The following is a 25,860-nucleotide window of genomic DNA, read 5'->3' on the forward strand; positions in this document are numbered from 1 at the left end:
AAAAAAGAATATAGCCATTGTGACTAACAGCAATTGATAGCCTTGTCCATGAATGTGTCTGAACCTCTTTTAAAGCCATCCAAGTTGGTGGCCATTACTACTTTCTGTGGGAACACATTCCATAGTTTAAGTATTCACTGTGTGAATAACTGCATCTCTTCCTGGGTCACCAGCTCCTTTTAGACAAGTGTATGATACTAGAATCCTAAATCTTGATTTAAGATATTCACACTGACTCCTGATTGCAAGGTATGAAGCTCTCAAGAACCAATTCTGACTGAACCCTGTTATGTGAAGTGTGGGGCTGTCATGAAGAGGTTGTGAACCTAAAACCATTATGTAGTGTCAAGGCTACTAAATGGTGTTGATAACGCACATCTTGTTTACCTGCCAATTTTTGAGCGCTTGCCAGCATTAGGTTTTAATGATACTCTCAGCATCATTAAATAATTAAAATTAAATTAAGAACTTGTCACACTAATTGTAAGCCCTGTGTGGGCAAATCAAGTAGTGTGGCTTTCCATGCATGCATTCCATGTTTGGGGACTTAACATTGGTGCTTTTTGCAACTGTTGCTCTGGTTGAAGCCTTGGAAGGCCATGCAGCCTTCGTAGGTGCTTCTCCAGACAATTGTTGATGACTTCCTGGTGCTTTCTAGATGTTGTTGGGCTCCAGCTCCCATTAGCCTTGACCAGTGTAACCAGTAGTAATGGGAGTTGGACCTAAACAACACCAAAAGGGCGCCACGTTGGCTACCCTTGCGATAAGATCAGCTTCAGTGCAGTGGAACGAATGATGGGCACAGCATGTACAACGAAATAGAATATGTAACCTTTTCACCTGGAAAATGTTAAACTGTATGGGTCAGTAGTCTGGAACAGGTGGAGAACTTTCTGCTTGGCACTCTGATTCCTTCTACTCCAAGGGTTCCAGAAGAGCACCATCGCTATCTCTGTAGCACTGTTACTGTGCAGAAGGCTTTACAGTGTTCTTATCTCCTCAAAACGATAATACTATGCCAAATAAACGAGTTTAGCCTTAATTTTACGGTGGCGAGTCAGTACTCCATTAGATCTTCCAGACTTGTCTTTTATCAACCTGGCATGATGCTATGTTCCAGAATCAAGCCCAAATGTAGTGCCTTTCTTTCTTAACACAGCTTGGGAAGCAAACCCATCATTCTAAGTAGCTGTGCTACCGATGTCAGTATCGCTTCACTTTTGAAAGCCTGATCTCAGAGACTCCTAATAGAAGTTTTGCTGCTGCACAAGAAGATGGAAGGTTGCTTCTTTGTGCTTTCAAAGCTCCAGTTTTAAGTGGTACATTCTCAGCTAGAATATATGCATTCAGGCACAGGAGGGCCGTTCTGAAATGAAATGATCAAATGGCCAAACCGGTTAGTTGATGATTCATTATCTCATCTTTTGGGAACTGATATATCTTGTGTCCACTTCATTTGGCAGATCTGAAGGGTTTGTGCTCTGAAACCAATTAGCAAAAGAGTGCTGTTGTTTGTCAGGGATGGAGCTGGGGTGGGAGAGTGCCTGCTTCTGTGACTCTGTGTGTGAGTGTTTAAGGGGAGACGGTTCAAGAAAGAGCCAGGTTTCCCTGCCAGCTCTGGTTCCCAAGTGCCTTGTTTAGCCGCGACCTCCCCACACAGTGTGTCAAGCAGTGTCAACTTTTTCCCAGAGTTGCTGCTCCCCAAACGTGTGGCCCTTGTCAGTTTTGCTGCAGTGGAGGGGAAATCTAACATACCACGGCAGCCTTTAACACTAATTTAACAATACCAAACAAACAGCCACGGCTCACCAAGTATCCCAGAGGAGCCCAATTTAGGAAAGAATGACTTGGGTTGCCTGCTGCAGCAGCTGCCTTAATGAGTTCTGATCCAGGACTTTAGCAGATGATTGGATTGAATTTAGGCGAGCAGCAAACCCCCAAAGCTCAAATCGGTTTGACTGTTGTATAAATTCTGAGGCATAGCATGTGATTGCCCTAGGCCTGCTTGTAAGTTAACTCGTGGAGCAGCCTGCAAGTCAGGGAGCGGAGAAAGGAGCCAGGGTTTGTGAGCTTTGGATACCTAATCCAAGTTGGCTTTGGGCATGCTACAACCTCTTTGTGCCTTGGCTGCTGGTAATTCTCCAGCGTAGCCTCCTTTTGCTGCTTTGTTAATGAGGCTTGGATGGTGTTTGTGAGGCAAGAGTCGGAGAATGGAAAATAAAGTGTTATGTTTTAATGACTCATGTTGATGCCTTGGTCAGGTATGTTGAAGGAGATGTTCTTTACGTTTGCACTGCCCCCTGGGGCTGGGGGAAATAGCTCTCTGTTGGTTTGCTACTTCCCCTCTACCAAGTCTGTCTGCTCCAAATGATGGCCCACATTGTAGAATGAAAGAGCCCCGTTCTGGAGGCGAGGAGTGTCTGAGGACCTCTGATTCTGAGAGTACAGGCCTAACACAAACTTTGCCTGTTTCTAGGGGTGGCTACTGGAGGAGGGTAGTGTTGCAGAGGCTGACATCTCCCCAGCTAGAAAAAAGTTGCATCATACATGAGCAGCCTTTTGCCATCTAATTATTGTAGCACACTCTGCATGCTGCTACCCTCCTTGACAAATATTCAGAAGAGGTGCCTGATACACAATGAGATAGCATGGGGACTGGAGGACTGCTGTGTATTTTCACTCAAGTCTGTGGCCCTATTGTTAGACATGGTAAGGCTGTCTGCCTGAAGCAGCATAGTTTGGGGTAACATTAAAAGGCAGCCATTCCTGCCCCCACCCCCAGCTATTTTATTAATATATTTTACCACCATCGGTAGTGGTGGCAGAGTTGCCATTTGGATTATCGGCCTCAGGCATGAATTTTTGGAGGGCTGCTTCTCATTACGTTTATGTTTCAAGATCTCCGTTGGTTCCTTACTAGGTATCCAGCAACAATAGAAGATACTGGCTTAGAACTAAGACGTTTGGCCCACACATGCCTTAGAAATCTCTTTCCCATCTTATGACACATCTTTACTGTTAAAATCAACACAGTCTGTGCCTTCCTAACAAGGCAATCTGTGCAAGAGCGTGTAGTGAGGTAACTTTGTGGCTGCCTCATAATTATAGAAATCCCTGCTCCTGGAGGTTTGCCAGAGCCTGTGCATTATCTGTAGATAATATAAGGCTTTTCTGTTGGAAGCAGCAATGGGAGGCCTGTAGTGGCTTTGTCTTGATGATATTTTGATGCCTTCGGTCTATTTTTAAACATGAGATCCTTTCTGAACATTTGGAAGCTGGCAGGATGCAGATTTAAACAAATAATGGGGATGTGTTCTCAGGCATGGTTGCTACTTCCCACCAGTTTAGAAAGTTTAGGCTGTATGCAGAGCCAGCAGGAACAGTGGGACCAGTAGCTTTAATGTTGTCTGGTCAGGTAAGCAATCGGCAGTTGGTTTTGCTAGGCCTATTTCAGTGCATCGACAATGACTATGCTGAGGCTTCTTTCTCCTGGAGTCCACTTCCCTTGGCTTGGGGTTGCCAGTGACCCAGCACAGAGCTTTCCCCACCTGCATGCCCATTAATCGTCTTATCACTTGCAGGTGTGTGCTGAGCACCAGGGGGCCAGCAAAATGTAGTGTAAAATTGCCCATAATTGCCTTGTTAGTGGCAATGGTGGGCCTGTGCCACACTGCTCATCCGTCATCACGCAGTGTGTGTCAAGCCACACCTGTCCGCTTTATTGGGAATCATCTTAACAAATGAGGCATATCGTGCTCACTGGGGCTCCCCTCCCTCCCCAGCTGGTGCTGTCAGAAACCTCACATGCTGGGATACACCAGAGTTGGTAGGGGAAGAGAGGATCCACCATACAGGGGTTAACTGGTGTCTCCCTTGGTGGGGAGGGCTCTGGAGAGATTACGTTCCCTCCGCTAACTCACAGCATGAAAGAAAAATAGCCTCTCTGCAAGTGTCCACTGCCCTTGCCAAGGATATGCAGAATGCCAAAAAAAGTAAAAAAAAGTGGGACGTTCTGTGCCATTCTGAAGGATAGTCCATTGTTGAGACCATGAGCAAGCCATGCTACGGGAAAAAACTTTTACTATTTCCATTTTCATGTCACCATACCTACAGAGTGAGCCAGAGCGAATCAACAGCTTACATACATTAGCCATTGTGATACCTTGGAGCCACCTGCTTGAATATTAGCAGAATCAACAGTCCAGCCATTCCAAACATGTGGTTTAGGCATCCTGAAGCTTATTCACAGGGGCATAGATGCATGGGTGTTCTTTTCTTTTTGCTGTGCTCCAGCACAATGAAACTCCTGGTGCTTTTCAGAAATGTAAAATGTATTTTCACCGTGTGCACAGCCCAGATGCCTTCTCTCCAGTTGCTGTGGTTGGAAGGGAATGACTGGGACTCGGTCCTTCAGGGCAAAGCTGAAAAATTGCGCTGGTTGTCCTTAATAATACCAAAGTTCTTACCACCATGCAGGTGGTGAATAGTTGGTGTAAAACAATACCTGGTTTGTGTGGCAGTACTGTGGGGAGCAGAGAAGTGGATGTTGTGTCAACAGGTTGAGGTGGGAAAGGTGGATTATTATCGCTGCTTGGAAGACAGCAACCTATTCAGAACACCTGTCTGGGTTTTAAGCATTTGCTATCTTCATTTTAGGGACGCGGGTGGCGCGGTGGGTAAAAGCCTCAGCGCCTAGGGCTTGCCGATCGAAAGGTCGGCGGTTCGAATCCCCGCGGCGGGGTGCGCTCCCGTTGTTAGGTCCCAGCGCCTGCCAACCTAGCAGTTCGAAAGCACCCCCGGGTGCAAGTAGATAAATAGGTACCGCTTACCAGCGGGAAGGTAAACGGCGTTCCGTGTGCTGCGCTGGCTCGCCAGATGCAGCTTTGTCACGCTCGCCACGTGACCCGGAAGTGTCTCCGGACAGCGCTGGCCCCCGGCCTATAGATGTGAGATGGGCGCACAAACCCCAGAGTCTGTCAAGACTGGCCCGTTCGGGCAGGGGTACCTTTACCTTTATCTTCATTTTAGTTTACCTGATTATATGTTTATTTTCTAATCTGCATGGAGCTGTAGATATTTAAATAAGCCCTAGATATATAAATGTTGGGTGAGCTGCTGAGTTGTTATGGCATGTAAGCAATCTGTTGACAATGGCCTAATGAACCCAATAACAGTCTGGTTTGTTTCTTCCTAGCTGACACCTGAAACAGGCCCCCGGCAGGGCGGTACTCGCTTAACCATCACTGGAGAGAACCTGGGCTTGAAGTTTGAGGACGTACGCTTGGGTGTGTGGGTTGGCAAAGTGACGTGCATGCCCATCGAGAGCGAATACATCAGCGCTGAGCAGTGAGTAACCTCCAAAAGAGGGCTGGCAGTGAAGGGATGAGCTGTGGGAATATCTCAGTAGTATATTGGTCCCCTGGTTTGCTGGACCAAGATAAAAGCCAAAGCTTTGCTAAAGAAAAGCTTTTGCTAAAGATGCTGCTTAGGGTTGATGAGGTCATATCTGTTTCTTATCCAGTCTGGTTTCAGGCTTAGTTTCGGGACCAAAACAGCATTGGTGGATTATCTGTGCCAGAAACTAGTTGGGGAGTTTATCCCTCTTGGTTCTGCAGCATTTGATACCATGGAGAATTCCTGGGATGCTTGGCTGGTATAAGCACTGGGAACATCATTTTATTGTGGAAGTTCAGAAGGTAGTCTTGGGGGATGTGTTGCTCAGCCTCTTGGTTGTTGGCTTGTGGCTCTTTTTCACCCCCTCCTTTTTTTAAAATGTCTACATGAAGCTGTCAGGGTACAGCCTCATCTATACACTGGTGATACCTAGCTCGCTCTCTCCTTTTCAACTAATCTGATGAAGTGGTGGAAATTTTGAACCGTCGTCTGGATGCAGTGAAGGACTTGATGGGGACTAACAAGGCCTCAGTCCACATAAGACAGAGGTGCAATTGTTCAGTAGAGAAGCTGATTCAGGACTGAGAGTCCAACCAGTCTGAGGTGGGGTTGCATTAGCTCTGAAGAATCAGATTCACTATTTGGGAGTGTTCTTAGATGCAGCATTACTCCTGGAAGTTCAGGTGGCTACTGTGACCAGGTGGTCTAAATGTCGCTGCCAGCACATCGTAGGATGTGAAGGACCAGTGTGGTCTAGTCCATAAGAGTTGAACTGGGACTGGGTTCAGCTCCCTGCTTACTTATGAAGCTCACTGGGTAACCATAGGAGTAACTACTGTATCTCTTGTCCTAACCTCCCCATATGGAGAAGTTACGATAATAAATAGGATGACAAGTGAATGAGCACCTCTCTTGAGTTGTTTGGAGAAAAAAGATGGATGGAAGAGTGGCTAGAAAGACCTAATGAATCTTTCTAGGTAGCTTCTGTATTTGGTTGCACAAAATACTGGCAAAATGTCAGTATTTTGCAACATTTTATGAGAATGATTCATCTGACTTCATTAGTAAGAAATATTTGGTGAATGGCTCTACATGACTGACTGGAAGAGTTAGTCTTCCAGTCTTTCATAGGCTTTCTTGAAGCTATGATTTTGGAAGATTTTAACTTTCTATCCTTAGTGGTGGTGGGTTCTTTTGCAGAGTTAGCATTAGCTAAAAGTCCCACTCTGGATATTCTGAATGTATTTTCTGGCTTCTTAGCAAAGTCCTTGATGTGTGTTGGGAGATCTGCACTATCTAAAGCTGATCAATTCTGGCTAGCCAGCTGGAAGCAATAACTTCCTTTTCTCTCTGTATATCCTTCTTTGTTCTACTGTCTTAACAACTCAGGCTATTCCAATTTAAAAACATGTATAAATTTACAGAGCAAGTTCAAAAAGCAAGAGGATTTAATAAGAGAAATCAATTTATGAACATGTGGGTGCCTTTCCTTTCATATGCAGATAGCAGTGATTTCAAATACGTGTGCTGGAAATGTGTAGGATTTTTTTCGCATTGTTTAATTTATGGACGGCGCATTAACACAACTGCAATAGGAGTAAGGGAGGAGGGAAAACAGGGGTTCTTTTCTGTTTCTCTTTGTATTTTGTTAAATTTTAATTGATTTCCTGCTGAGTTGAGTGTTACAGCACTCGTAATATTTTATATATTTTGCAGTTTTGATATGCCTATTGTTCAAAAGTCAATTTGATATGTGCTGAGAAATCACTTCCTGAAATGGTGAAATGGCATTTAATTAAAAAGCAACAGCAACAGCCCAGGAAAATGTGACGACAAGTGCTTGTCCTTACTATAAATTAGAGCAGAAATAACTGGCTTCTTGGCCTGAGCAGGTGACCTGAGAACTGCAGGCCAGCTCTGCTGAGACATTGCGTACATGTTACACAATCACTTACTGTGCCTTCCCTAGGATCGTCTGTGAGATTGGAGAAGCCAGCCCAAGCAAAATCCAAGAGGCCCCTGTGGAAGTTTGTGTCAGGGACTGCTCCCCCAGCTACAAGGCTATATCCCCGAAAAGCTTCACCTTTGTGGTAAGGATATAGTCTTCTCTATCACCTTTCCTTACTTTGAATCCCACTTCCCTCCTATAATAGTTTTATTTATCTAAATTTTGCAAGGCCACCTATGCACTTGACTATCTGACCCACTTTTTATTATCAAGAGGTGTCCAGTAGAATGAAAGAATGTATTGTGGCCCTGTGGTGCACAAAATGGCTGAGGTCAGAGGAATTTTCCCTTGCAGCATTCACTTTTATTGTTCCTGGGCACCAAGGACACCTTCTGAACTCTGTGAACTTGCTGTGTTTCCCTTTGACAGACTCCCACTTTCTCGCAAGTGTCACCAGCTCGGGGCCCTGTCTCTGGGGGCACCTGGATCAGCATAAAAGGAAAGCACCTTGATGCAGGAAGTGACATCACAGTAACCATTGGAGGGCAACAGTGCGCCTTTCCAAGGTGAGCCTCTCATGGGTGGAAACCATTGTGGAGTGTAGTGCTCCAAACGCACTGAGCAATGTGAACGAAGGGGATGCAAGGATGTGTGTGTGAGAGAGTATGTCCTCTAAAATAAGGTACCAGTCTTAAGGAGCCAAGCAAAAACTCCCATGTAATTCTTTTCAAGGCACTTTTTTTTTATTTTGGGGTTAAAAAGACCGAAAACTGTTGAATTTCTTTTCCCTCTAAAAAGCACAAATCCCTGAGCCATGAAGTGGATAATTTTTAGATTAGGGATGATAATGGAGCGGCTCTTTAAATATTTTCGTGCAGTAATTACTGGTTATCAGCTCTAATCGCTGCTGTTTGCAGCAGCCGCACGATGGGGAACGCTCCGGAGTTGTGCTGGCTCTGCCGGCTGCCTTTGCTTTATTTTTCTTTTTGTGTTAACTGATAATTTTAGCATCACTTCCCCGAATCAGGGAGAAATGGGGTACCACATGTAGAGGGCGGCACTTCACTCCTTTATTCCTTTGTGTCAAATGTGAACAGTTGGACTGATCCATGGCCTGGGAGCAAGGCTGGATTCTTTCAGAGCAGGCTCCATTGGGTTCTCTTCCATATCTTATTCATATATGAGCTCAGGGCTATGCCGACATGGGATTTGCATTGATGCAATGAATAGCTCAGCTGTCCTTGGGCACTCCTCAGCTCCTGCTAGAATTTACAGGAAATGTCATGTCTAAACCTCTAGGTAGACTTATTTTACCCTTTTGTAGATTAGCAGTCTGCCCTTCAGCTGAGCAGCTTTGGGAATCAGACATACAGTTTGTGGCCCATGGTGCTTGTGGTGAGAAGGCATTGGTTCACCACGCATATCTGTTTAATGGGGCAAATTTTTGCTGCCATGTAGCGTTGGTAGAGAGATCAAAAACCTTGACACTGATTCCCAGGCAGAGTATCCAGCAAGTTTGTTGCTGAGATTGTGGCATGGCATGGCAGCAGGAAGAATATTTGTTGGCCCTTCCTATAGCTAAAGATGTTGATTTTGTTTCCCTATTTCTCTGTGTCTTACAGGAGAAATGCTGTTGAAATCCGGTGCAGGACACCACCTGGCCAAAGCTCAGGAGAGTCTCCCATCCTCATCCATATAAACCGGGCTATACTTAGCAGCCCTGAGGTGGCATATTTCTATACTGATGACCCCACCATTCAGAAGATAGACCCCGAATGGAGCATCAACAGGTAGCACTGAAGGGAATGGATCTGCAGGATAAAAATAAAGAAAAGGATGTGCATATTAGGAATATCGGTGGTTGTTCATCCATTTATTAGCAGCTTTGCTGTACTTTGAAAAGCTTTGCGTTTTGCTAAGTCACTCTGCCAGAAATCAGGATGATTTCCTCAGAACCCCACTTCCCAGAACCCACTGCAAGAGGCGTGGTGTGACGTGCATAGCACGCTATGTGCTGGCCTGTCAGTAGAGAATAAAACGCTTTTCTCATGTTCATTCTCAGTGTTTAGCTGTAACAATAATAATTTTATTATTTTATTATTTATACCCTGCCCGTCTAGCTGGATTTCCCCAGCCACTCTGGGCAGCTAGCAGTCTCTAACAGAGGTTAATACCAACATTAAGCCAGTTAAATCACATCCCTGCAAATGACACTTTGCCTATACTCAGTTGACAACAATGGAGGGGGGGTGCTGCTTTGCCTTGCAGTGCTTCCCATGAGCCACACATAAGAACTGTGTCTGTTGGCGAGTTTTGTAAAGCTCCTGAAGCAGTAGAACTTTGATTCTGATACTGACTTTCTTCCATAGTAGAAATATGAAATGTAACAACCATAAGAGCTATAGCAGCAATTACCTGTTATTTACAGTGTATACTTCAGTGATCTAAGGCCCAGGATCAAAAGAGTCAAAGCAGGACCCAGGAAATTTTCAACTGCAACTGGGCATCATGTGGAAGTACAAAATGAAAAATGGAAGGAGCATGACTCTTTCAGAATGGAATTTGCTATCGCCTAATGCCACTGAATGTGTGTTTGAAAATGTGTATTATGGTTATTTTAAAGAGGGTCAAGTTATGTAGGGAAGAAAGTAAGCCCTGGTTCAATAGGTTAGGAGATGTGTTTGGTATGACATAAAGTAGTAGGCCAGTGCTGTCTGACACCACTTGCTAATTGTATATTTTTCCTCTGTTTTGGTGATTTTGATTAAAATCTATGTGGTGCTCTACATGGTAAGTGATGACATCTATGTGTAAAGCATAGTTAGATGTGATGTAAGAAGATCTGTGATGTCAGGAGGGTCTCCTTTATTTTCAAGGTTAAAGGAACTATGATGGTGATGGATTAGATTGGTGTCATGGTGCTTAGAAGTAGTGGTAACACTGCAGCATTTTACCTTCTGAGTGACTGTTTTCTCCTAGGGAGAAAAATAAACTTGTTGGGGGGGGTCAATTTGAAAAAAACCATGTGAATAAAGGGTCAGCCCCCACCTCCAAGCAAGTGCCGTGATGCCGTGACTCCATTTCAAGGGTCTCTGTAGCTGCTTTTTTCTCAAAACAGCTGTAAGATCTTATTATGGATCTCCCAATGTCATGTCCCTTTGAAATGGTCCTCGGAAATATTAGCCTTAAAAAACAGCCTACATTGTCATCTTCATAGAATTGTAGAATTGGAAGGGACTCAAAAGAAGCACAGCTAATAGACAGAAAACAGCTCCTGTTGTACGATGCATCTCTTGTAGTCCTGGCTGTTCTGAACACGAATGCAGAAGTGGTAGTCTGGCACAGAAGATGCTGGTAGTCCTAGTATTCTTTTAGAATACTATTATTATGGAGATGAGTGGAATCCAGAAAGCTTTCTCATTTTCACCACTTGCTCTCTAAAATTAATCTTGTAGTTTGGTTTCCCCCAGCCTGAACATAAGGTAAGAGAGACCATGCAGCTTTTAAAATAACAGAGTAGAAGTGACATCCTTGTTTGGTTCATGCTGCTTGTGCCCACCCCACTGCAGTTTTTGTCTAACCCCAACTTTTGCTTGCTTTCTAGTGGTGGTACACTGTTGACTGTGACAGGCACCAATCTGGCCACTATCAAAGAACCCAGGATCCGAGCCAAGTATGGCTCTGCTGAGAGTGAGAATGTAAGTAAATCTTTTGACTTAAGGGAGTCATTTTTAAAAGGAATTAGAAGTCACATGGCAGCCATGATTGCCCACACTAATTCTTTTGTCCAGATGTGGTGTTAGACTCCAAGTCCCATCAGACCCAACCAGCATAGCCAATGGCCAGGGATGATGGAAGTTGTGGTCTAGCCGCATCTGGTGGCCACAAGTTTCCCATCCCTAGCATAGATGGAGTGTCAAAGTGCCTTCAGTCTGAACCTCCTACCTAAGCCAGCACTTCTCACCACGTATTATTATGCTGCTACCTCAATGAAGGGGAAAGGTACAGACAACCTTCTGGGAATTAATTATACTTGAACTTGCTGTGTGTGTGTGTGTTGAGTCAGATGAAACCAATGAAAGGCAGTGGGTTAAATCTAGTGGCTTCTTCCTTTCTAGAACTGCACGGTCTACAACGACACCACCATGGTGTGCTATGCTCCCTCCATTGACAACCCAGTCCGGAGTCCTCCAGAGTTCGGTGATCGCCCAGATGAAATTGGTTTTGTCATGGATAATGTCCAGGCCTTGCTGATCATCAACAAAACCAGCTTTGTCTATTACCCAGACCCTGTGTTTGAGTCTCTCCCCTCTGGAATGCTGGAGCTCAAGCCAAGCTCTCCACTCATCCTCAAGGTAATGCTACCCCCAGCCCCATTATTGCAGCTGTGCCTAAGCTATCCCACCTAGCATAACTAGGGTCCTTACTTCTGCCCCACTCTTGGTATAATTGGATGATTCTCGCCCCCCACTCACACCTTTCTGCTGACTCCTAGCCTTCATTGCCAGTACAGCATGGAAGAGAAATCAGATGGAGTAGAAGGAACTAGTTTTCTACTCACAAATGTGGTCTTCACAACCTATCTTTGTTTGGAAGGAGAGACTTGGCAGTCTCTACAGTAGAAGCCCTGCCAAATTCTGGTAGTTTTTCCAATATTACAGGGAGAGGAAAACTATATTCTAGGAAGAGGCATGAAGCCATAGAATGAGAAACAGGAGATCCTTGTTATAATTCTTCTCTCTTATAACACTTACGAGTTGACTCCAGCCTTGCTGGTCTGCTCCCTTCAACTTAAAATTGTCTTGAGCACACTTGTCACATATTCTTGGATCTGTTGAGTGGTGTTTCTTTTCATTAAGCTAAGAAATCCTTACACTAATGGTGTGCTACAGTAGGCTTCACACTTTGTTCCTGCAAGACTGTAGAGAGGAGAAAAATTGATTGTGTTACAGTGGAAAAGGCAGGGAAAGTGATGCAAATGTTAGCAAATATTCTCTCTCCTATTGAGCATTTTGTCACCCATTGGTCACTTCTGTTCAACTAAGGATAGCTTGAGGCTGCTTTTGGACCAGTTTTTAAGCTGCATAATGTGGCTTGAGATATTGCTCCTTTTGCCCCCTGATCTAGAGAACAGAACTGAATGAAAAGATATCTCTCCTTGTGGGTTAGAAGGCTGAGAGTCTGCCGGTAAACCCAGTGTTATTTTTGTTTCTTTTTTAAGGGCCGTAACCTGCTTCCTCCAGCACCTGGAAATTCCCGGCTAAACTACACGGTGCTAATTGGCGACACTCCCTGTGCTCTTACGGTTTCTGAGACCCAGCTTCTCTGCGAGTCACCCAATCTCACAGGACAGCACAAAGTGACGGTAAAGCGAGCCAGGCGTGGCCTTTGCTTCTTCTCTGTCTTGCTTTGACAGCCTTGTACTATGCACCCGGTGCTCATTATTTTTCCTCCTGGAAGAGCCCCGTGCAGTCCGGGTTGCAAAGAATGTGGAACACATCCCGCTTTTTAATCTTTTCGCTCTCTCCCACCTATTCCCAAATCCAGATCCTGCTTTTGGTAAATCTGTTCTCTGTCAGCAGCCGCTCAATATGCATCCAGTTTCCGTGCACCAAACCAACCTTGTAAACACACCCACAAAGGTTGTTAGCCTGAAAAGAAAGCTTACTAGCCTGCTGGGGGTTGGCAGAGGAGAACCAGTCCCTCCAGCAGCAGCTTCCCTGGCAGCCCATTTGGTTTCTCTATTGGGAACAAAAGAGGGATGGAACACTCCATCCTTTCTCCCGGAATTGAACACTTACCTGCCTGCAATTCCTTATCACTTTGCACATGGCTTGTGCATAAATACAAGGTCACGCCAGACTATATTATGCATGCTATTAATGCAATTTTTATGTGATTAATTTGCATGTTTGTAATCTCTCTGTTTGAGGCAGCATCAGAGTAGGAAATCTTGGCAGACCAAAGGAAAGAAATCCAGATTTTGGGATTTGGAGTGGATGATGATTTTTTTGGATCTTAGTGTTTGGTGTTCTGCAGGAGGGACTTCAAAGATCTAGAAGGCTTTTAGAAGATAGATAGATAGACAGATAGATAGATAGATGATAGATAGATAAACAGATAGATGATAGATAGATAGATAGATAGATAGATAGATAGATAGATAGATAGATGATAGATAGATGATAGATGTTAGATAGATATAGGAATGAATGAATGAATGAGAGAAACTATTCCAATTCATATAAAAACCTTTCTGTGGGCCCTTTGTTCCCCATTTCTGATTCCTTCATGAGTTAATCTGTAGCAAAGCTTTTAATGCTGCTCTTGGGTGTCAGTTGAGCCAGTTGCACAGGGTTCAGAGGGATGTACAAATTCCAGTGGTTTCTGTTGCATTATAGAGCTTGTGTCTGGATGGTATAGTTGCAACTGGAGTGCATGGATCAGTGCTCTCTTTCTCTGCTCTCCTGTGGTCCCTTTTCATGAATAGACTTCACTGAACCGTCTTCTCCACCATTTCACAAATGGTGTTCATCATAATGAGCTAGCAAACATGCCAGCTTTTCCTTAGTGCTTACTTGCTGTTACTTCCACTAAACACTTAGCACCATTGCTAGTGAACATGCAAGGGCATGTTTTGCCTGTGTGCCACTGTTCTTGGAAATTTCATTTTTACCCTTCAGCTGGGCCTCTCTCTTTCTTTCGGTGGAGGTAAAGTAAGCTTATGATTGTGTATTTTGGATTGTTCTGAATACCACCGTTTGGTAGCCAAGCCCAAAACCAAAAGTCCTGTTGGGATGCATTTTGGCTTGCCTGCTGATGAAACTCAGTGTGTGATGATTGATAATATTGTCATTTATCCATTTTTGATCCCCAAGTAGTAGCAGTTGCCAGGGCATTGTCCTGTCCACCTCTGTTTAGTTCCATCCTTATTTCAGACATTGTGGTACAGTAGATTGCAATGTTTAGCTGGTGATATTGTGAGGTTTAGCTGCTGATAACAGTTGCAGTGTTTAGCTGGTGAGTTATCATGATGTTGAAAATCAGATATCGCCTACCCCTTCCACACATTGCGATTTGCGATACATTGCCAGCTCAAATATTATGAAACTTTTATCACAATGTGAACGTCAAACCGGTGTTGGATATTGATATATCGCCCAGCTCCATAACACTCCCTGCCTGGTGCCCCGTCCTCATATTTTGGATGCCTCCAACTAACTGTCATGACTACTTGCTCATTTATTTCCATTGACTTTAGAAGGGGAGAGATTTAATTTTTTTAAAAAAAAAAAAACACCTTGAGGAATTCAACTTCTGTGACTTCTGGTGTGAACTGACCTCCTAGACTTATGTGCCGACTGGGGCGTAAAATGTCCTCTGGATTTCACACTTCTCTGAATTTTGCGATGTAGTTCTTGATTCAAGAAATGTACTGAAGTGCAGTTAAAAATATGTATGTTGGGGTAAAATGCATTTATAAATGCATACCTTGAGATAGAATATATGTTTAAATATGTACTTCGATATAAAATGCACATTTGAATTTTCATTTTTTTTAAAAGACAGATTAAAGCAGAAGCAGGACAAAATGGACTCATGAATGGGTTAATCAGGATTAGTTGCACATTAGACTGCGGCACAGCAATTCTGACTCACTCGGGGGCTCAGTGTGGCCTTGGGTGTTTGAAAGGGACCCAAAATGTTTCTTACTCCAGGCACCTCATCCATCAGGGAATGCACTTTGCATCCCATCTGTTATTACAACGCTTTGTGAATGAGACATCAAACTTGCTGCCTGCTCAGCAACATACCAGCCTGTTCCTGTATCCCATCAAATCCCTTTGCAATGCGTTGAACAGGCAATGTGAGACTTAACCCTGCACTGCTTTGCCATTGTCCTTCTCCACTTAGGCATTTGCTTCCCCCATGGCTGCAGTCAGTGCTACCTAGAAGATGGTTGGGATGTGGGTAGCTAGGCAGGAGTAACCATTACCATGAGTGTACTGAGTGGCAGAGCCCCCCCCCCCGCCCTGTTGCTTGTTCAACAATCGGTGAACTACCCAATGTTGCAGTTGTCTCTTTCTTATTAATATTAAAATTTCTGCAGCTCAGAAGTTGGCAGCTATTCGCTTACCTCATGATTACAAGGTGGTAGCAGTGGGCACCAGCTTGAAATACTTAATGCCTTGGTAACATTCTCAGCGCAAACAGCTTGCTATTAAACCATTTTCAGGGGTAGCAGGCAATGGGCAAAACATTCCCCTTCCTGCCCGTTCCTGGAAGACCTCATCTATGCTGGATTCTCTGTATATACTGGCAGAGAACCACGTCTAAGAATCTCTTCTCATTTGATATTTTATACTTGTGTTCTGATACCTGAATATGAAAGGCATACTGTTTGCCTTGGTTCTGAATGGTGCATGTTTTAAAATTAATTTATTGAAAAGCAGTTTGAATTGCCATTTGCTGTAACGCTGTTGAGAGCTTGCACAGGCCATGTGCCCTCTGAGCCCCTGTGTAGGAATTGGATCTTGCAGCTTGAGGGAACTGCTTCCTTGGCAGCTTTTCACGGCGTGGTCAATGGGCACCTTTGGGAGGATGGAAGGGATATAAATTCAGAAAATAAGGACAGAAAATTCAGAAAATAAGAATGTCCTCCCCTGACATTTTTCATCCTGTTACGCCCAACAGCCAACAATGCCTTGGGATCTTTGCCATTCCCTTAATAATTACTATGTCAATAACCCACTGCTCAGTTCTTTCACCTTCATCACACTCCCAAAAAGGAGGAATCCCAAAATACCCAGTTTCAGAAACTACCCAAGTCGCTTATTTCATTTTTATTGATGTTGGAAAGCAATTCCCCATCTCTAGCAAGTGGATGGGAATATAAAAATCCTTTTTGGCAGGAAGGTGTGAGCTAATTTATATATATATTCTCTCTCTCTCTCTCTCTCTCTCTCTCTCTCTCAGATCAAGGCTGGGGGCTTTGAATTCTCCCCCGGGATGCTGCAGATCTATTCAGACAACTTGTTGACCCTGCCAGCCATTATTGGAATTGGTGGGGGCGGGGGTCTTCTCTTACTCATCATCATCATCGTCCTCATTGCATACAAGCGGAAATCCCGAGATGCTGACCGCACCCTCAAACGTTTACAGCTGCAGATGGACAACTTGGAATCCCGTGTGGCCTTGGAGTGCAAGGAAGGTGTGAATGATGGGCCCGGGGCTTTTTGCTTTTCTTTTTCACGGGTCTGCAACTTATCATTCTGTTACTTCCCATTGAATGCCACCCCTTGAGAGAGAGTTTTTTCCTGATTTTTGGGGCCGCACCAGTTTCTGAAGTCCTTCATTTACCCCATATACATTTTTAAACAACGATAGCAGCAATGTCATTGTTTAAAGCAGTGTTTCTCAAACCTGGGTCTCCATCTGTTGCTGGACTACAGCTCCCACAATTCCTGATCACTAGTCTGGCTAGCTAGGGATGATGGGAGTTGTAGTCCAACAACAGATGGAGACCCAAGCTGGAGAAACACTGGTTTAAGGGGAAAAGGGGGGGGGGGAATCTTACCATGAAATGCAACAAGCTTTGCCACCATTTCGGGCAATTAGGAAAATGGGTTCATAATTCCACAGGTGGAGATGAACCTTCCCCGTACCCTCTACTTCCTTCCCCCTAGCCTCTCCCCACATGGGTTTTTCTTTCAACTGAGCTCACTTCCAGTATCTGAACTTGGCAAAGGAGAAAAGCAGCTGGGTGGGAGGCAGACAGACTGTGGGAGAGAGGTGGAAGTGGGTGCCAATACCCCCCATTGGTGTACTCCTTTTGCTCTGAAACAAAACAAAACAACCCTCTCCTGCCACATAATGTATGATTGGCATATCTGAGTTTGAAGAAAGAGACCCACTGGTTTCACAGGTAGTTTGACTGTCCCATTATATTCCCATCCAATTCGTTTCTGTAATCTAGGTGATTGGGAGGCCCACCAAAACCCACTCCCTTATGGCAATGTTATATTTGCAAGCTGTTACTATGTGGAACAATCCAGTTGGATGGAACATCTCCTTGCCAGCACCATATAGTCCCAGCTGGCACTGGCAATAAAGCAATGCATAGATTGAAACCTCCATGTTGAACATTCTGTACAATAGTAAGCCTCTGTTGGAGACTTTCAGAAAATGGCTTTGAAGGCACATGGTCCATTTCCTGTTGCTTGAAGCTGCAGAGGTTGGCTCTGTCAGATGCCTGGATAGGAGGCCACCTGGGAACCACGTAAGCCTCTCTAAGCTTTTTGGAGGAATTAACTGTGAAATAACAACCAACATACAATTGGGCAGCTCCATATGATTGCGACTTGGGTTGACTTCACCCTTATGTGGAGCACTGTTGTAGAAGTTCCCTTCCTACCAGCAGCCTCCCACTTGGTTGAACCTTGCCTGAGAATGCGTACTAAGCAATTAGTTTCATCTCTAAGCTTTAATGAGACGGGGCCTGCCCTGCTCATAAAGTATCCTAATTACCTACGAAGTGGTATCATTAACCAACAATCACAAAAATCCTTGCTATGTTTGCAAGATGTTGGAGAAAATTGCCCACTTACCAGTGCTTTGTTCGTGCTGCCTTCCCTGCCCAAAATACGAAAACCTGGCACAGATTTCTTTAGCCAGTGTGGTGTATGGATGTGCTAAATTAGGATCAGGAAGGCACACGTTATATGGCTAAGCAAGAGATCTTGCTTAGCCATATAGCTCACCGAGTGACTTTGGGTCAGTTATTACCTCTCTGGTGAACTTACAAGATTGTAAAAGGGGTGTGGGGAAAACTTTGTTTATCACCCCAAACTTCTTGGAGGAACAGCAGGACAGAATGTAGGTAATAACAATAATAGAACTAGAATCTGACCACTATTGATTTCACCATCATTAATGCCCTCGTCGTAATATTGCAGGTTAGTGTGCTTGGATGCCATTGTCCTTTGGAGTGAAGGTCAGATTTGGCCAGTACTGGCCAACCTTTTTGCCGCTCCCCCATCTAAGCAGTATATTTGTGTATGGGAAGGAACCTTATCTGAGCAAGTTGGCTGTGGTTTGATTGAAGCACAATAGGTTTTATGCTCCGCTTAGCGTGTCCATGGCTCACTCTGACGCTAAGGCTGTGCCTCCATCTCTGGTGCTTCTGCAAAACTGGTTCCTTATTCATGGGTTGTCCTTTTGGGGAGAGACAGAGGGGTCAAGTGAAGCAGTTTTATTGGAGGTGGTAGATTTTTATTTGGCGCAGTTTGAAGGAAGTTAGCAAGGTTTCAAGAGGAAAAGTTTTAAAGGCAGAGAGACGCCTGCCTGCAAAAGGCTGTGGGTCTCTCATTACGTGACAGACAGATGCTGAGAAATTGGACAGAATGCTGCTTCTGATCCTGCTGATAAAACCTAATTGCCCATTATCGCCACAAGCCAGTGCCTGGGGCTGTGACCCTGCCAACTCCAAGTTGGCCCAGAGGCTGCGACAGAAGCAGGCACCTAAAATGAGATAATAAAAAAAGAGGAAGGGGGGGGGAATAGCCCTGTAGATAGAAATAGTGACAGAGAGGATTGTAGAGGGAGGGGGGGAGCATGTGGAGGAGATTTCGCCTTGTCTTCCACAGCTGGCAGATAAAAGGATCTGCTTTTAATTAAAAGCTGCAATATCTTCTCTGCCTTTTCTCTTTTCTAGTCCCACTAGTTACAGATAAGATAGTGTGCCTTTCAAGCTGACAGTTTGTTTTTTCTCATCAAACTGATCAGCCTACAGCCCTCTGCCGCTTCTAGCTTCCTTTTTAAAGTGCCATTAATTTGATTTCTCTCCCCCCTCCCACATCCCCCCCTATAAACTCTCACTTGTACAGCACTGGAACCTATGCACAAACAACCTGCTTCCTCTTGTAGGTGCCATTAAAGGCGCAGGATGCCAGTTCTCCTCTGACATGCTCCTCCCAGCAAAGCCAACTTCTATAGGACTTGTGAGATGTGAAATCAGAACACAGTGAGGACATTTCTGTGACATAGAACTGTTTCCTCTAGCCCAAGGCTTCCTTTTTACAAAAAAAAAATATCTGCCGGTGTTTTGCCATTCTCCATCTCTTTTTATGTGTGCAGTCACAAAGGCAGTCTTATGCCGAAACACCAGCCTTCAGGCCTTGTACCTGCCTGCCACCTATGCTTCAGTATCATGGAACTGGACTAGAGGGCACAAGAGCGATCCCTTCTGGTTTCTTCTCTCTAAATTGGGTCTTGGTTATCTTCTCTGCTGTCGCTTCATAACTTTGGAGGAAGCCATTGTATCTTTGTGCTGCATTTTTTCTTCTGTCTCTTTAGTGGGGCAAGAAGCTTCTGATGTAATGTTTGTTTAATTTTCTTTTCCTTAAATAAAGTTGGGGATATTGTTTTAACTAGCCATGGCCTTTTGACACTAGACTATATTGGCCAAGATTAGGCCTGCAGGCTATTCCCTGGCCAGTTGGGAGCTGATGCATATAGGCTTCTTGTTTAATCTGATCTTTCCTTCCCAGCTTTTGCCGAGCTACAGACAGACATCCATGAGCTGACCAATGACTTGGACGGAGCCGGCATCCCCTTCTTGGATTATCGCACCTATGCCATGAGGGTCCTCTTCCCGGGAATAGAAGACCACCCTGTGCTGAAGGAAATGGAGGTGTGGTAATGTGTGTATGTGTGTCTGCTTGGATAACATTTGAGCTTGGCTTACATTTGCCTTCCTGAGCTTTGTGAGTTTATGCCTGTGGGGAGGAGGGATTCCTGCTGCTGCAGTTTCTCTCAGTCTTCTCTCCTGCTTTCACAAGGAACTGAAGTGTCTGGGGTCTGGGTTTATTGGTGGCTCAGGCTAGACTGATGACCTTAAAGCAAGACAGCTTCACCACTTCCCATCACCCACAGGATTTGATTCTCTTTAGAGAGGGCACATTGAAGATTCTGCTGCTTATATAAGCTTAGGCGGTTGTTTGTTTTGACCTCAAGTTTATCTTAGAGAGTTTTTCGGCAGGATAACTGATGTTGTGTCCATCGTTAACTGTTCATGGTGTATTTTTATTTGACTAAAAAGTGAACAACCACTAAAAATGTGAGGGAGACTTATCTGAGATAGTTCCCCAAATGCTGGCTCTTAGGACCCTTTTTTCAGAGTGGGGGGGATTTCCAAACTGCTAGGAGCTAGGTTTAAAGAGAATAATTGGAAAACATTGATTCATGGGTGCGATGCACATTAGGGAGTCAGACTGACTGGGAGATCCAGGAATAAAAATAAAATTCTATTGAGCTTTCCCCAGTTGTTGCCATTTCTTATAGCATGCTGAACAAAAGAACAAGTTTGAAATTCTCATTTCATTCATTCTCACAGCAACCTTACAAAGTAAGTCACTGTCATCCCACTTTTACAAAACGGGAATTAAGTCTGACCAAGGCCACCTAGCAAGCGAATGGCTGCAGCAAGATTAGAGCATTCATCTCCAGCAACCATAACTGAACCAGCTACACTGCTTCATTCCTACTATTGCTGCTGGAATCACTAAATTCCAGAGCCAGGAAACATCAGTTCTGCTCATTTTTCCTTTAGTTGCCCTGAGAATAACTGAAGTATTGTGCATTGCAGTTGAGCGTTGCAGTTGCAGAAAGATGTTGCTTAACAGCAAGTAAGAGAAAGACGGTGTTGCTGTTGTTCTTTAGGTTGTTATGGATAGGTTAAATGGGGCAAGAGCAGAGTGAGCCATATGTAATATGGCTAAGCATTGAAGATAGGCAGCAAAGTTGTTGCTAGAGGCAGATCCGAGTAGATAGGATTTTTCAATGAGTAGGAGCAGAATGAAACCGAATAAAAGCAAATAAGAGCAGAGACATTTTCCTGACAGCAAAATCTATCAGGGTGTGGGAAACTCTCTTGATTGAATTGATGGCATCGCTGTCATTTGGCACGCTGAAAAATAGACTGGGCAAATTGTTTGGAAATATCTGTACAGCGCTGGGCTGTTCTGTACTGCACAGCGGGGCGTTGCTGCTTTGTGCCATTTTCATTTCAGTGCTTCTGCTTCTGTGACATGAACTGCACTGCTGCTTCGGATCTCCTTTGCAAGCTCACTGTGCTGGTCTTTATTACCTATGCGGTCTCAGAATGAGCCTGTGCTTTGCATGTGGGTAAATTTGTGTGTGTGTGCAAAATATCTCAGAAATAACTTCAGCTTCTTGAGAGCCAATGACCCGGTCAGTTGCCTCTGGTGTTTGTTTTGCTCTGTCTTGAGGCCCTCACTGACAGGTCCATCCTTTCTTTGCAGACAAAATGTGTGTGTGTGTGTGGGTGGGTGGGTGGGTGGGTGGGTGGTACATCTCTAACCAAATACTCTCTCACTCTATGGAGAACTTTTTCTGAGAGGCACAGTTTGTGTTTATCTTCAATGCTCTGCACACTTGGTTGGATCTTCACATATTGATTGATTGCATGTGGCTGTGTACTTCCCCTTTGATGTGATTTAAGAACACACACGTGGACCAGAGGGGGCTACCACTATAACTGAGATAGATGGCTGTAGTTCTGAGGGGGTATCTCTGTAGAAGGAAAATGTACAATGGTGCTGCCTTCTCTGTAACGCTCAAGGTCAATGAAGGTCTAGTATCTCATAATGCTGAAACCTGTGGCCATATTGAGCAGCTGGGTAGTGGGAGATTCAAGATAGCATATGTGATGTGAATAAATACTATCAGAAGATTGGATGGCCACCGACTTAGATCACATTAAGGGGGTACTAGGCAGATTTGTGGGGCAAGGAGGTAAGGCAGTTGATGGCTGCTGGTTGTGGTTGCTCTATGCTGCCTCCAAGATCAGAAGCAGTATGCCTCTGAATGCCAGTTGCTGCCGAATAATAGTGGGAGAGGACTATTGCCATTATATGCTGCTTGTGGGCCTCCCACAGGCATCTGGCTGGGCACTGGGGGAGAATCAGGATGCTGGAGTAGATAGGCTTTGATCTGATCTCTCAAGTCCTTAATAAAGGGCCAACATGCTGGCAAGGCATACATTTCCACATGCTGGTCAGAATGATTTTTGGGTCACTGCTGCGTGGCTACCATGCTCACTGACATTAATATCAATATTTATATTAATATCACTGCTACTGTCATTTTCTGCAGCACTTGGTTTATTCAATTGGGCTTGTTTGATGCATGACCAGCTGCACATTTCCAAGAGACTTGTCTGACATCATCAGATTCCCTGGCTCCATATCCCCCAGTGTGGCGTCTCCCTTTCCTTCCCCCCATACCGACTCCCCCTCCCTTCGTCAGCCCTTACAATGTCCACTTAATTTAGTACAAGCAATTGTGCAAAAATTGGCTTTACATTTTCCTGTATAACAAGGATGTTTTTGATTGGAGAAGTGAGGGGTGGCCTTACCTTCCCCTCACTGCTGACCTCACAGAGTAATTAATGTTGACGCAGGATTCGTAACATATTTGGGAGAAGTAATCAGCTCCAGAACACGATGCAGTTATTAATTACAGAGAATCAAGCGCCTGTCAGTGCAAGTGCACAGGTTGCCCACTGTAGCTGAGCACAGTCCTGTGCTTCTGTGATCTAGTCTTACCCCAGTTGTGGGCCTGCCATCAGGTCTTCTCGCAGTGGTCCTCCAGTTTAAAAAGCTGTTGGATGCTTTTAGCTCTCCAGCACAGGGAAGGTGTTGCTTTGAGTAAAGAGGAAGGGCCTCCGTTGTGAGGATTTCACATTGAAAATAGCAGACCATTTACAAAATCAACGTATCTGAAATAAATATGGATTGCCTCTTCATTCAGTTCTTATAGATTAAAGTTCTCATTAAACCTTTTGGGACACATTTCCATTGCTCTGTTGCTTCTGGTGTTTGTGGCCTTTGTCTTGCTCATTCAGTAGGGATTAATGGAGTCGAATAGGCTTTATCTACGATTTTGTTCAGTTAGTCAAGGTGGACTTCCATTAATTCATCCTGTGTTTATAGGAGCCTTCTCACTAACCAATGTTAATCTGTGGCGTTTAAAAAACCACCACGCTCTTTAAAATGCTCTTAGGCATGGTGGGGAAAACCTCCTGTTTTGCTACACTTTAATCTGTCCTCCACTCATAATTTCTGGTGGAATGTACATCAGATATGTGAAATCAATTCATAATACCCTTCATTTTTGCTTTGGAAAAAAAAGAAAATTCTGCCCTTGTAATTAAAGGGATTCCACTTGAAATGTAAAAACCAGCACAGTATCTGTGAATGAGTCCTAGTGATTGTAGTCTGCTATCACCACTGCCCTTAGTTTCCAGTTAGGCTTTCCTGCTCATGTATCCCAGTTGACTTTCATCTATCCAAGCATCACCTACTAATATATCACCATTTACCATTCCAAAAAAACCTGCCCCAACTCAGCTGTTGTTTTTAGACTAAAGCATGTTGCAGCAAATATTGGCTTCGGGGGGGGGGGTATGTTCATGTCTTTGATTAAGTTGCCTAATTTTTTTTTTGAGCACAGAATGTGAGTTACCTGGGTGTGACAGATTTGGGAGGCATAAATGTAGAGTCCTGCCGTTATGCCTAGTTGGACTGTGTGAATTGAAAAGTGACGCCGTTAGGTTCAAGGCGTACACAATCTGTGTAAAAATGATTGTGTGTAAAGCCCCTTATGAGTTTAAGAAAGCAAAAGTGACAAAAGTAAGTCACAGTTAATTTCATGGCGTGTGGATTCTGGTTGTGTGTGCAGGCTGGCGATGTGGAGGTGGAGAATAGCAACAGAGTGATGGGCAGTTTCGTAGGTCCATTTCACGTTTTTGCTATATATTAATGCTGGTCAGTAGCAAGTGGTTACCTTGGAAAAGTATTGTTTCCCCATCTTAATTTGTACCAGAACGTGTAGCCTTTGTGGATTTTCAGATTCCGTGTGCAAGGGTAGCCTGAAATCTAAGCATCTGAATCTGAGAGTTCTGCTTCCATCCTCCCTGGAATGTGCTGGAGGTTTTTTGGCCCATCTGTGTTTCAAGCTCTTGGCAGTTGCTTTGTTGTGATCACACTCTGCCTGTCATTACCTCCTTAATGATCGAGGGGGAAGAGAGTGAGAGAGGGGGCACACAGCAGCCAGGAGACAGGGACTTTAAATTACTGGTACAAGGATAAGGTGAAAACAAAACAAATGAACCACAAACCTTCCAAACACTGGCAAGTGGGAGACTCTGGAGAACAGCGCACCCATTTTAAGAAGATCCATCTTTCCTCATTATTGGAGTTTGGTGTGCTTACTCCATGCAAGAATCCCTGTAATCCTGATGAGTAGCATTCCCATTATTTACAATTTTTTATTATTACATCTGGATAAATTGGGATGACTTTAGAGTGTGGAACAGTCCTCTTGGAAAAGGAAATGGGAGCATTGCCCCATAGGCTAGATCTGGCAGAACTTTGAAACTGCGGTGCATAATCAGGTATATAAGTTCAAAGAACTAATTAAACAGAGGACATACAAGGCTTTCCCAGCCGTAATTTGAATTTAAGAGAAACCATATATGTTTAGTTGGTAAAATGAAATTACAAGAGGGGTCGCCCACTCCATGTGCACTCATGTGATAATAATAATAATAATAATAATAATAATAATAACTTTTTCTTATCTTTGGGGTTGTCGCTGCTTTTGTGCAAATTTAAACCCTTGTTTAAATGCTTAATTCTTTTTTGGTCATTTGCTTTTGCTAAAGATTGCACAAAAAGGAGAAGAGCAACGGAGTAAGGGGGTGGGGTGGAGAGGGTGTCAGTTTGCAAGGGGGCTTTGCTTCGTTGCTTTCCAAGTTGTAGATGGTAAGCCAAGCCTGCTGAGATCATTTATGTGACAGATGTTTTGTGCTGCTGCTACTACTACTGCTGCTGCTGCAGCCACCACCACCACCCTGCTCTATTTGCAGCATGCAATTCTGATAAGATCGCTTATGTAGGACAGGACCAATTTCCGAGCTTATCAAGTGTCGCTGACTTTAGAAGCTGAGCACACAGCCCAGATAGGAGGAACCTGCCATCTGATCCTCCCTTCATGGCTTCTGGGAGAGTGTAGGGCTTTGCTTTATTTTGATCACTGAAAATACAGGGCAGTGGCCTTGCACAAAACCGTCTGTGAAATCCACCACGAATGGAGCATTAGGCAGCCCTGCACACTCAGATCCTGGCTAGGAAGAACCAAGGCAGTCTGGTTGAAAGACACTGGTGCCTGCCCCCCCCCCCAAACAGCTACTACTCTCTCCCATCTCTTTGTTCTTAAACATAAAGAACTCTGGAGGGGTGAGAAGGAAGTCACTTTGTGGGAAAACTTGGAATGGAGTGAAGTGGAGAGAAGAAACAGTATAACCAGGCATAGCTGTTGGGCTTTAGTTACATATGTCTGAGTGTCATTTGGAGGTAGGCTATGGGAGGTAGTTTGGACATTCAGAAGATATGGGGATTTTAGGAATATACATTTGGCTTCTGAATCTTCACTTC

At 44.3% G+C, this 25,860-nt stretch overlaps 1 protein-coding gene across 4 annotated transcripts in view; it reads left to right on the forward strand.

Moving 5' to 3' along the window:
• PLXNA1 (plexin A1) overlaps positions 1-25,860 on the forward strand; it is a 343,514-nt gene that overhangs the window by 268,795 nt on the left and 48,859 nt on the right. For all 4 annotated transcript variants that reach the window (XM_082209182.1, XM_082209180.1, XM_082209183.1 and 1 more), the window contains exons 13-21: positions 5,195-5,346; positions 7,364-7,484; positions 7,772-7,908; positions 8,965-9,132; positions 10,947-11,040; positions 11,461-11,697; positions 12,564-12,707; positions 16,319-16,553; positions 19,891-20,033. In XM_082209182.1, the coding sequence (XP_082065308.1) occupies positions 5,195-5,346; positions 7,364-7,484; positions 7,772-7,908; positions 8,965-9,132; positions 10,947-11,040; positions 11,461-11,697; positions 12,564-12,707; positions 16,319-16,553; positions 19,891-20,033 (1,431 nt within the window). The remainder of the gene's footprint in view (positions 1-5,194; positions 5,347-7,363; positions 7,485-7,771; positions 7,909-8,964; positions 9,133-10,946; positions 11,041-11,460; positions 11,698-12,563; positions 12,708-16,318; positions 16,554-19,890; positions 20,034-25,860) is intronic.

Source organism: Podarcis vaucheri, assembly GCF_965113315.1.
Source record: "Podarcis vaucheri genome assembly, chromosome: 2".
In the NCBI taxonomy this organism is placed as follows: Eukaryota; Metazoa; Chordata; class Lepidosauria; order Squamata; family Lacertidae; genus Podarcis; species Podarcis vaucheri.